At 52.5% G+C, this 12044-nt stretch overlaps 2 protein-coding genes across 4 annotated transcripts in view; both read right to left on the bottom strand.

Annotated features, from left to right (window-relative positions):
• LLGL2 (lethal giant larvae homolog 2 (Drosophila)) overlaps positions 1-646 on the bottom strand; it is a 37235-nt gene extending 36589 nt beyond the window's left edge. For both annotated transcript variants that reach the window (XM_014952548.1, XM_014952556.1), the window contains exon 1: positions 628-646. The gene's annotated coding sequence lies outside the window, so the exon portion shown is untranslated. The remainder of the gene's footprint in view (positions 1-627) is intronic.
• Positions 647-2967: 2321 nt separating this feature from the next.
• TSEN54 (tRNA splicing endonuclease subunit 54) lies at positions 2968-11726 on the bottom strand. Of its 2 annotated transcripts, XM_014952571.1 has the most exons (11): positions 11674-11726; positions 11372-11530; positions 10040-10103; positions 9813-9896; positions 8300-8398; positions 7933-7985; positions 7482-7580; positions 5759-6393; positions 5134-5194; positions 4285-4401; positions 2968-3220 (listed from the first exon to the last, which is right to left on the bottom strand). In XM_014952571.1, exons 1-11 carry the CDS (start codon positions 11700-11702, stop codon positions 3070-3072), a joined length of 1551 nt encoding a protein of 516 aa, XP_014808057.1. In that variant the 5' UTR covers positions 11703-11726; the 3' UTR covers positions 2968-3069. The 2 variants fall into 2 exon arrangements, with proteins under 2 accessions (XP_014808057.1, XP_014808065.1); XM_014952579.1 differs by lacking the exon at positions 4285-4401.
• Between the last annotated feature and the right edge of the window lie 318 nt (positions 11727-12044).

Genomic DNA, 12044 nt, shown 5'->3' with positions numbered 1-12044 from the left:
CGCCAGAGGGTTTCCGGGAGGGAGCCCCGCGGGGCTCAGCAAAGCCCCGGAGGGACGGGCAGGGGCGGGCACCGCCCCCGGCCGGCAGCACCGCGGCGTCCTCCCTCCCCGGGCACCTCCGGGAGGGGCGCGGCGGGGGCGGGGGCCTCGCATGGGACCGCCCCCTACGAGGCAGGGCCCCGCGTATGCAACCAACCACCCTGGGGGCGGGGCTTCGTATGCAAATAGAGCCGAGTCGCGGCCTCTCATTCGGCGCGGATATGAATAATTTAGCGGCCCGCTCGCCCGGAGCCAATCAGAAAGCGGCCGCCGCCGTGTGGGCAGGGGCAGCGCCTGGCTGCGGGAGGGCGGGACGCGGGCACCGAGCACCGGCCCGGGCCGGGGGTGGCTTTGGGGTCCCCTCCGCCCCGCTCCGCCGGGGGCCGGGGCTTGGCGCCTTCCTGCCGAACAGAAAGCGATGGAAAAGCTCAACGGAAAGCTGGAGCCTGCGTTGGAAAGAGCCACACAAGAGCTGCCGTCTCGTTACACGGCTCGGCCCATGCCCGGCTGGGCGAGGAGTCATGTGGAGCGCAACGGCAGTCCAAGGTCTGCCAACCTCTCTGCGCCCATGCAAAAGCTTGAAATTACCTCTCACGGGGGGCCAGCAACAGTCGCCGCCTCAGCCGAGCTTCCAAAAGTGATGTTTTTCAATTACAATGTTCGTTTCTATCACCTCCTTGCGACACCCAGCCGATTCGCATCGCAGGCCAAAACAAAGCGGTGGTATCAGTCTGCATCATAATCCCATCCTGGTAAAGGCTCCGTCAGATGTTGTGGTGCTGAGCAAGGCAGCCACAGTTTCTCAATCCTCCCTGCAGTGGTTATTAAATTGTAATTGTTTTGTGCTGAATCAGGGAGTCTCCGCTCCAGCGAAACTCACTGGGTGGCTCTCGTAGAGTTCATCGATACAATTCCTCCTTGGCATAAGCAAATGAGGCTGATTGAAATCAACAGGAGTGAGCTTGACCTAATTCCAGGACAAACGTGAGCCCTGTGGGTCAGACTGGAGCTCTTCTGGCTGCGCCTGTTCTTAGAAACTCTCTTCCCACTGCCTTTAATCTGCAAAACAGTCTGGGAGAATGCTGAGGGCACAGACTGGAGCTGCCAACAACCCCGGCGTTTGAAGAGGACTATCAGCTGGGAGGAGGAAGAGGAAGGGGAGGGTGCGTAGGAGCTCTCAGACCCTCACCTCAGCCCTGCTGACTTCCAGCATCTGATAAGAGGGGTGTGTGCATGAAACAGGACCAGGCATAGTAGTGCTTGCAGCAGATTCCTGCCACCTTGGGCTACGATACCTCTGACCACGCAGGAGGAAGATGGCAAGGTGTCGGTGTCATGTGCCGACAGGAACTACAGGCAGACCTGGGGACTCCTCCGGGCTCTGAGTCACCCTGTCCTCCCAGGGAACGGGGAAGCAGCTGGATCCAAACACAGACGGGTGTAGGAGCAGGATTATGCAGCCACAGGGTTGTATGACCATGAGCAAGCACTCACCAGCTGGTGCTACTGGGGTCCCAGTAGCCTCCCTCTCATAATTAAAAACCACACTGAGGAGCTCACGGTGCTGGAAAAGGCTTTTTTATTGCTTAGCCTTCTCCCCACCTCCAAAGGAACTTAAAAAGTATCAAATAAAATGCATCTAAACCAGTTGCTACTACAGTCCTGAAGAACCTCGATACCCAACACCTCCACGCTCAGCTTTGAGCAGACTCTCGGGCACCTGTCACTGGCACCTTTGCATAGAGGCTAAAACACATTTGGTATCTGCATATCCTGGTGGAAAGCTCCAACAGCAGGGCCTGGAAAGTAATGTCCTCTGTCTGGAGCACAACAGCCATAGGACTGGAAGGCTCCTGAGGAATTTATAGCTTCTTTCTTTACTCAGGGATCTCTCACTTACAAAATACAAGATAAGGATCCACAGCCAGGAAAGAGGATGTCAGGCTGAAATGGAGAGGGCTGCAGCCCTGGTGAGACTATCAAGTACAGCATGCTGATATTGGTGGCCAAACTTTAATATGGCATAATGCTCTGTGGCCAAAATGCATCTCAGTACAGCTGCTACAGCATGAGCCTGAGGTGCCATCTGCAATGCTCTGGGGCTTTCTGTGACCTCCGGCTGATGAAACTGTGTTCAAGGCACAGTTTCCTGCTCTCAAGTGCCTGGAAACTTTACTCCAGGTGGCTGAGTTTTATGGCTGTGCCTTTTTCAGATCAGAATCCGATCTGACAGTTGTTGGCATAGCTGAACGACAGAGGCTCAGGACATCAGCACTGATCTGATCAGCTTATTCTGTCCCTGACTGACCTCAATGACTCTCCAACCGTTCAACTGGTGTAGCATAGTCATTCTTAACATGTGACAAGAGGATCATCAGGGAAGTGTTTTCTAATGGTCCACAGGTCAGCCAAAGATGACACAGGAAAGGCAGACTAGTGGTCCACAAGATGAGAAAGCTGGAGAACCAGTGGCTTCAAGAACAAAGCCAGTCCAGAAATGCCCAGCTAAGCCATACACCCCTGTTTGCTGTAAAATTTGCTATAATGCCCAAGCCATCAGGTTGGGTGAAGTTGGGTAAAATTTGCTATAATGCCCAAGCCATCAGTAACATCCCTGACTGACCTCAATGACTCTCCAACCGTTCAACTGGTGTAGCATAGTCATTCTTAACATGTGACAAGAGGATCATCAGGGAAGTGTTTTCTAATGGTCCACAGGTCAGCCAAAGATGACACAGGAAAGGCAGACTAGTGGTCCACAAGATGAGAAAGCTGGAGAACCAGTGGCTTCAAGAACAAAGCAGTGTGTATTCCAGTCCAGAAATGCCCAGCTAAGCCATACACCCCTGTTTGCTGTAAAATTTGCTATAATGCCCAAGCCATCAGGTTGGGTGAAGTTGGGCAAATAAAGTGGTTGACTACCCAAGGTTCCAGTTATCACAGGCTCTATTTTCCATAATGTTTCACTCATCAAGAAAACAGATCCTGAGTAAAGCTTTTCCCGTACCATGACTGCAAGTGACAGCAACTTCAGTGATTGATATCAACTGGCAGCTTGAATTCTTTTAGCGAATAGAAGGCAACTTCTCCATGATCCACCAGCGCAAAGACCACGGGGACGTCCCCACTCTGATACGTAACCTGCTTCAAAGCCCGAAGGGATGGAATCTGTTCATCGAAGCTGCAGAGAGAAAAACATCCCGTTGTTCTCAAAGCAAGAAGAATACAGAGACAAAGCTGTCCTGGCCAGTGATGACAACAGCTCATTTTGGTCTTAGGAGCTGGTAGCGACCCTCCCCATCCCTTTCAGTCAAAGCAGGGGGCTGCCAGCCCCAAGAGGGCATGCTGGGAACTGGGAATTGTCAAATCCTTTGCCAAAAACAAGGGCAACTGCACGCTGCTCCACGCTGTGACTATTAGATGCGGCTCACAGGGCTGCTGGCAAATTGCCAGCCCAGTCCAATCTTAATACCTCTGTGCTAGGAAGATCTTTAGGTTGCTGGGATCAACATCTGACCTGCTTTTCCCTCCTTTTAATCCTGAAGTGTCTGTTTGCTCGTAAATGAAAATATTTATAAAGCAAGGATCACCCCACTTGCTCTTGTAACACTGTGTCACCACCTTCCTTGCTCTGGCTACTACAGCTGCAGAGCGGAGAAGGGACAGTTTTAGGATGTAACACACTTAGAAAAGGCAAAGACTAAACTTTGTACCTGCTTATGGAGTTTAAGTATCAGATTCTAGATCCAGCAAGAAAGGGAACACTTATCCTCTCTTCGAACTGATCTTAACATGACAAAATATCAAAATACTAAACCCATGGCCCTGAGTCTTTAGTGAGCTCTTGGGAGGTATATCTTTTCAGAAATCCAGAGGGATCTGCACTGGCTCAGGATTCAGGTATCATATGGCTCCCTGCAAAACTGAGCTCTACCTGAGTTTCACAAGCATTGCATAAATACAGCCCTGGCTTCTTATTCCTTACTCCAGTAACACTCAGAGATGAGCAGCAATCAGATGACCAAATACTGTGGGCTGAGTGCAAGGGCTGGGGGAATTATCAGCCACAGCCTCCAACAAAGGAGGAACTGAAAGAAAAAAATAAAAATTCTGGGCAGGACCACCCTCAGGGGAGGCACTCGGATGATCTGTAAAGCTCACAAGATGCTGGGTCATTTACAGATCATTAGGACTTCATTTCCAGAACTGTTACATTTCATAACAAAGCACAAGACCCACGGATACCTCCGAACACACATCCTGACATATGGCTTCCCAGGGTTTGTCTTCTTAAACTTGGCCACAGCATCTGCTTGATACACATTGAAGTCTATCTTCAAACCCTCTGGGTCCTCCTGCAGCCTTCAGAAGAGATAACACATCCACATACATATGGGAATGAAACGTTACCAGGTACAGCAGAGGAAAGAGGGAACAAAAGCTCTGAAGCCCAGCTAGTGTGAGCACTTTGGAAGGCCTCACTCCTCAAAGGACTGACCCTGCAACTGTTCTAATTATTTTCCAGATCTTTCCTGTATTTAGACTAGAGCAACCTCCTGTCCCATATCTGCCACACTCCCTTCTCTGCAGACCCCCTTGCAAGAAGTACCACTGACAGAGGAGCAAAGGACAGCTCTGCCCTACAGGGACTCCACACAAACACCACACCAACTCTTTGAGGCAGGAGCAGAACTGCAAGTCCCAAAGCCAAGGTTTTATAACCACTGCAGCAGGGGATGGCTGCACATTCCAGGGATGAGGCATAGGTGAAACCCCACCAAACCTGTGGGGGAGATCACCTGGCTGGGGTGCTGAGGCAACAGCAGGAAAAGAGAGCAACCCTGATGTTTTCATTGGCCTGGAATGCCCTAACCCTGTTGCTGCAGGACCTGGTACTTCATGGAAATGTCAGCCCCTCACTACAGATGCAACAGGGTCATGGAGCAGAGCACTGGACTGGATTCTCTCAGCATCCTGGATGCCAGGCAGCTCCCAAACTGCTGCTGCGAGCATCTCTCAGACCTCACAAGCAGGGACAGTCACAAGACACCCCCCACTCCCTACCAGCTACGAGCTGGCTGGCTGGATACTAACCGGGAGGCTCCATCCAGGATGTGGGAGGGCTGCAGCACGCTGATCTGCTGGAGGAGCGCAGCTGGAGGAAGAAAGAACAGGAAAGGATCAGACCAGCTATTTCTCTCCCAGGGCACTCCCAAGCACTCCACCACCACCCACGAGCCTTCCTCCTCCGACAATGGCTGGCAGCACCACAGTCACCACTGGCTACTTCAAAGACCTCAACTTCCTCATCTCCTCCCAGCTCACAACCCAGAACACCCTGCAACTGCTTTGCATCTTGCTGGCCCCGATTCCCCACGCCTGACAGCCGAGCAGGAACGACTGCAATACCGTAGGACATGGGGAACGGATTAGAAGACCTCCCAAGGCCCTGTTTATCCTGGCACTTGAGTGGCCTATAGAAAGAGATGGAAAGGCAGAGGACAAGCTTTCTTCTCTCTCCCCACGTCCGTGGCTGGGTTCTTCTGTGCCTGCTTTGCCCAGGGCTTCTAATGAGATTCTCCTTCTACAAGGTACTGTCCCCTAAACTAATGTTCAGCTTCTCCATGTCATCCCTTCTGCTGTTGCACACCAGGCAATGTTTCACAGAGCTGGGGGAGGGGGGGAAAGGGGGTCCCAGTCAAGTTCCCAGAGCCTCTACCTTGTGAGGTAGCTTCATCTGGCCGCAGAAGCGGTGTGACAGCTTGGTCCCAGAGATGCGGCGGTCGTCTCCAAACCCTCTGCCGGCTCCTCTGCGCCAGAAGGGCTTTGTACTCCTGCCAGTTGGAGCAGTGCCTCACCTCCCGGTCAGCGTTGACACTGCTCTTGTACCTGCTCTCTCTCTCTCGTTGCTCCCTTTCTTTCCGTGACAGCTTCTCCTGTTTCTGATTGATCCGTGCGCACCAGCAAGATGCATTAACCTCCCTCCCCGGCACGTTCTGCGGTAGGAGCCCGTTGTCAGGTGAAGGCAGAATTGTGCACGGCTGGTCTGGGGCCACATTTGGCAAGATGATGGTGGTAAAATCCCAGCGTGGTGCATGGGTGCCAGAGCTGCTCTCCTTCTGGTCTCCAGCCCGGCTCCAGGAGGGGCTCAGGGAGTTCTTTTGTCCTGTATCAAGAGGAACTGGGTTTGATTCTCCCCCTCTACTGCCAGCATCTGATTTCTTTGGTTGCTCTGACACAGGCTTTTCATCCATGGGAAGGCAGCTGGAGTCTCGACAGTCATCTGCAGCTTTTTTTGAGGTCCCTTCAGCTTCTGGAAGATCTTCACATACCTTATGTTTCTTCTCATGTGACCTAAAGACAGAAGCAGCAGCATAAGAGACAGGGAGAGCATGTGGTAGAACTTTATTCCCTTTGAATCCTGCCTTCTCCCTTCTAACAGGAGGAACACAGTCTGCCAAGTCTGAAGGAAGGATGGCAAAGGTGGCTCCAGACAGGTCTGCAAACCCTTGACAACCACCTGCTGGCTGGAAGGAGGGTGTTTGCTTGGGTGACAAAACGAGAAGGAAAAAAGGCAGGCCAAAAACTAGCAGTGAATGCCAAAGGCAGAATAAACTCTCAGCAGTCCTGCATGAGCTTTGACTTCAATGCCCAGGAGAATCCTTGATTTGTACCGACACACATTCCCAACCTGCCATGCAGCCTCCACACACCCTGTACACTGACCCAAACATGATAGACTTCAGCCAAACCGGCACAGGACTGGTGGAAACCTTCCTGCCAGCACCCCTTACTGATATGAGATTCAGTCCCTGGTCCCACAGAAGATGGAGCACTTATTAAACCATCAGTTTTATCTCTCAATTCCTAAAATTTCATAACTCCTCAGGCACTGATTTACTTGTTAACAGGAAAGGACTTGCAGACCAATCTTGTCCTCCCGTTTCTTAAAGGATGACGCCACCTACTGGAAGCTATCATCATTATTAGGCAAAATTAGTAATTTTGTCAGTTTCTGTTTGCATTTGGCACATTTCTAGGGGCCACGTGCAAGGACCAGGACTCCACTACACTCTCTGCTGTACAGTCCTAGCACAGGGTGGATAAGTGCAAGATGTGCACTGTGGTGTCTGTGCTCCCTCTAAAAAAGAGCAAGAGGAGACATCTGCCACGCATTTCTTCTGACCTCTCTACCCTTCTATTCTGGCATCTCACCCCTGCAGCTGGGAGGCTCAGGAGCAGTTTGCTCCTATTAGCCCTGCATTAAGTACAGATTTGACAAAAGGGCACACTGCAAAGACTTCAGGAAAAGCACTGCACTGCACTCTTGGGCACTGCCAAGAGCAGCTGTGCCAGACAGGTCCCCCTCAGCACAAAGGATGCTGTTGCCAAGCTGTAGAGGTTGGGAGAAGATGGAAAAACGCTTTGGGCCACATCCTTACCGGGGGCTGGAACTCCTCCTCCTCTTGCGATGGTGTTTCCCAGAGCTCTGGCAGTGACTTTCCAGGTTCAGTTGCCTCTCGTAGGGAGACAGGACAGTGCTGTAAGGAGACACCAACACCAGAGGCTGACAGCAGGGCGAGGCAGTGAAACTACCCTTCTGCTCAGCCCCCAGAACACAGCAACAAAAACTTTTCTTCCAGGCACAGAAAATCCACAAGCAGGACCAGAATGGTCCTCAGTTCATGCCCCATTTCATGTTCCCAATCACCTCCTCAAGAGGGGGGAGCAAGGAAGGGTAGAGTGCCACTTTTAGCCTTTAATCCTCCCAAGAGATGGAAAGCAGGGTCAAAGTCCTCTTCTCTGTCGTTCCACTGGGGCCATGCAGTGGGCACAGAGCTGCTCGGGGTCTTCAGAAAGGAGAAAGCAGCGTGGAGAGAAAAAGCTGGTTACCTGGGGTCGAATCTCAGTACAATATAACCCAGTTGCTTCAAGTGGCTGAACACCTTAGAGCAAAGGAAAGCAAGAGGGTTAAATGACTACCCTAAAACCAAACAATTTACTTCACTTCTGCTACAACTGGGCAAACACAGAGTGGTACTGGCAGAGGAGAAAACACCAGGATAAAGACTCAAAGCAAAGCAAAGGTAGGGAAACAGGAGCTGACCATCTGGAAGAAGGCAAGTGGGAAAAACTGAGAATGACTCCCCTTTCCTCTCTAACTGTCCCACTCTGCTCTCAGCCACTGGAAGAGGTTGCGTGGCAGAGGCTGGGGTCTCTGCCTCCATCCTCCCTGCAATAGCTGAAGGTCCCCACACACCTGGTAATGTGGCAGGCTCATCGCCTCCTGGCACAGCAGGATCTCGTAGGCTTCCTGGATTGACAAGGGCAGATCCCTGTAAAAAAGCTGAACAGAGCCCTGCAGGGCAAAAGCTTGGTGTTGAGAGAATCACAGGGAACAAATCCATGCAAGCTCACACCAGCCTCTTCCCACTCTCCTTCACAGGATATCCACGCCTCCCCATGTGCCACCTGGATTACTTACAGTCCCTCTCCCATGCCCAGTTCCCCCCATGTCCTGGGTTTCACAGCCAGGTAAGAAATCCCCACCTGCATCTTTCAGCTCCTGCTCCAGTGCTGCATCTGTTTGGAGGATGCAGCTGGGAGCATGCAAGTAAGAAATCCCCACCCACATCTTTCAGCTCCTGCTCCAGTGCTGCGTCTGTTTGGAAGATGCAGCTGGGAGCACAGACACTCAACTGTTAAAAATAATCAGTGCTTTGGGAGATAATTTCCTTTAACTTTGATGACCTCAGTGATTCAGGACACAGCACAACTACACAAACATTTAGGACCAGCACAACTGAGAACTGAAGCAGAGGAATTCCTCAGAAGCCATCAATGGGTGTCTCCTCAGAAGCAATTACTGCAGCCCCAGTGATGCCATAGGTAGATTCCCCCAGGCAATAGCAAAGAAGCTCCAGAAGGCAGTTTTAGGCTAACTTCTTTCTTTTTTTTTTTAAATGTGTTTACTCTTAAACAAAGAGAACAAAACACTAAGAACAACACCTCTCCCATGGGATGGGCTGAAGGCATCCAACAGGTCTTTTCTGCTTCTGGGGAGAGATTTTGTACTCAGTAACTGACTAAACAATTTTGGTTTTATCCATTTGTTTACGATCTATTTACCAGAGGTAAAAAAGCCGTATCTAATACCAGCTGGATAAACTGGCCACCAATCTTACGATCTATTTACCAGAGGTAAAAAAGCCTGTATCTTGGTACCAGCTGGATAAACTGGCCACTGATAGAAGCTCCAGAAGGCAGTTTTAGGCTAACTTCTTTCTTTTTTTTTTTAAATGTGTTTACTCTTAAACAAAGAGAACAAAACACTAGGAACAACACCTCTCCCATGGGATGGGCTGGAGACATCTCACAGGTCTTTTCTGCGTCTGGGGAGAGATTTTGTACTCAGTAACTGACTAAACAATTTTGGTTTTATCCATTTGTTTACGATCTATTTACCAGAGGTAAAAAAGCCGTATCTAATACCAGCTGGATAAACTGGCCACCAATCCAACTAATACACACTGTCAATGACACAGAGGCTGCTTTGGAGCACAACACATGAACCCACGGCCTGGGGACAAACAGCTCCATCAGCAAGCAGGCTAAGAGAGACAATTCCTCCAGAACTGGGTGTTTATCAGCTGCTCAAATCAGTGACCAACCCAAGTCAAGCGATTTCCGACTTCAGTCTAAAGCTGCTACAGTTCCTCCAGTCACTCAGGAAGGACCCAACGTCCCCATCCACGCACAGGTACCCTACTTACACACTCCAGCAGGTACAGAGCCTCCTCGGGCAGCAGGCACTGTTTGCCACGCTCTGTGAACCCCATGGTGTGCCAGAACTTCCCCTGGAAGAGAAGCACAAATCCACAATGGGCTCGGGTGTTCCCTGCTGATAACCAGGCTCTCTCCCACATCAAGCAGCAAATGAAGGACTCTGCCAGGGCCAGCGGGAGATGATGGCACCGAGTACACGCTGCAGCAGACTCACCGCAGGGGTCCGCAGCTCTACGATGCCCTGTCCTGGCTTCCACTCAGCTTTCACCAGATTCCCCCTGAGGAGGTTAAAGATTAGTTTGTTATTACTGGCATGTCCTACTATGAACTCCTGTTGCAGCAAGATAACAAGCCGAGGAAGATATGAAAAGGCAAGCAAACTTCCAGGTGGCATTCTTACAGGGCAAGGCCTTAGAAAGACATCATCCTCTGGGTCTAGCAGTATCAACTGAAGATTTTATCACCAACAACTAGTTAAGAGCATCTTCAGCAGCACCACAGACCATAGCCTGTCCACAGGTAACAGCAGCCTGCTGGAGATGTTTGGCCACACTGTATCATACAATTGTACAGATGCTGCCAAGACTCTCAAATCGCTGGATCCCACCCACATGGTCTCAAAGGAAAAAATTAACAGCTGAGAAAAAGTGGAGCAAGAATGCAAACATGTATTTTTAGCACCTGGCTCAAGGAAAAAGGAGCTAAGACCTGTAGGGTCCACCATGGAGTTGGCTCTATACCTTTAGTCAGTACAATTTCCCTATCTGAAAGGAAACCTAAACCTACCCAGTCGCCCTCCCATCCTGAGGGTCTCCACTGCTGCCCCAGGCACATTTATGGATGTACTTGAGCAAACCCCAACAACAGTGGAAGATAATGGTCCACCCTGTCTGACCTGCCTGTCTGCTGGAGGTCGCCGCTCTCTCTCTAAAGTCCCCAGTGCTGTGATTTTCTGTGAATAGTTTCTTCTGCTGCTGATCAGTGCAGAGAAACTGTTACCAGAAAACAGCAGACTAAACAGGGAAAGTGTGTGCTGAGAGGTGGAGGGTGAATATCTCCCGAGCAATGATAAGCTCCAGAGCCTGGCAGCGCTGCTGAAACCACCAGAACTGATAAACCAGGGACACCCAGAGTCGCCGAATCTGCCCAAGGCCACGCATGAGCATCATCAGGGGGCTGTAACTCGGGCTGCCATCTGCAAAGGCACACATGTGAGAAAACTAAGGGCCTTTCCAGGGACTTTCTGAACACCCCCATGGAAGCCCCCGGCGTGCCAGCATCCCCCTCTGCTCCCCAGGGAACACCGGGGGGGTGCTGCCCCGCTGCTGCTCCCCCCAGGGAGCTACGAGTGGGTGAACCAGAGGGGGGGCCAGGGCACTTACTGTGTAACACCTACCTGCTATCAACTGCTCGATTCTACTCGTGACAACGCCCGAACCGAGACCAGCCGTGCCCTCACCCCCCTCCCGACATCATCCCCTCCCCGTGCCCGGTCCCTCAGCGTGGCCCTGCGACCCCCGGGCCGCCCCCAGCCCCGGGGACTCACAGCCGCTCCACACGCTCCTCGGAGAGGAGCTGCCACTCCTCCTCCTGGCACCGCCGCAGCTTCTCCTCCTGCTCGGCCGAGCCGTCGGGCATGAAGTCCTTCGGGCCGCGGGGACCCTGAGGGGCCTTGCGGCCGCGGGTGGCCACCACCTCCGCCGCGCTGCGGGGGCGAGAAGCGGGAACAGGATGAGAGGGGAGAGCGCCCCGACTACCCACAGGTACCAACCCCCTCCCCGCCGGGCCGCGGGCAGCCCCCCGGGGCCGGGCCGCCGGCGCTGCCTCCCTCCCGGGGACGGGCCTTACCTCCGGCGGCCCGACCCGCCGGGCTCCATGGGCGCGTCGTAGGAAACGCTTCCTTCCGCCGCCGGGCCCTAGCGCCGGCAGAGCCAGCGGGGAGCCAGAGCGCCCCCTGGGGGCTGGGAGGACTGCGAGCGGCGGGGTGTGCCTGGAGCCTTGCACCAGCGCCTTGCACCAGGGCCTTGCACCAGGGCACGTGCCAGGGCTGTGCCCCGAGCATCGCCCCAGGACTGTTTCCCCGGGCCCTTGGCCGCTGACCGTGGCCGCTGCCAGCCGCTCGCACACAGCCCTCCTCGACAGGACTGGGGAGAAAGCGCACAGGCTGGATATTAGGAAAAATTTTTTCACTGAAAGGGTTATCAGACACTGGAATGGGC

Source organism: Calidris pugnax, unplaced genomic scaffold (genome assembly GCF_001431845.1).
Source record: "Calidris pugnax isolate Ruff unplaced genomic scaffold, ASM143184v1 scaffold9, whole genome shotgun sequence".
Lineage (NCBI taxonomy): Eukaryota > Metazoa > Chordata > Aves > Charadriiformes > Scolopacidae > Calidris > Calidris pugnax.
This window is presented reverse-complemented; position numbering and strand designations above follow the sequence as displayed.

Excerpts from the sequence above, each read along its gene's own strand:
- TSEN54 (XM_014952571.1), bottom strand. The coding sequence starts at position 11,702 with ATGGAGCCCGGCGGGTCGGGCCGCCGGAG. Across the intron at positions 11,531-11,673 it reads GGCGGGTCGGGCCGCCGGAG|CGCGGCGGAGGTGGTGGCCA; the intron begins GTAAGGCCCGTC and ends TCGCCCCCGCAG. Across the intron at positions 7,581-7,932 it reads GTACTGAGATTCGACCCCAG|CACTGTCCTGTCTCCCTACG; the intron begins GTAACCAGCTTT and ends GTCTCCTTACAG.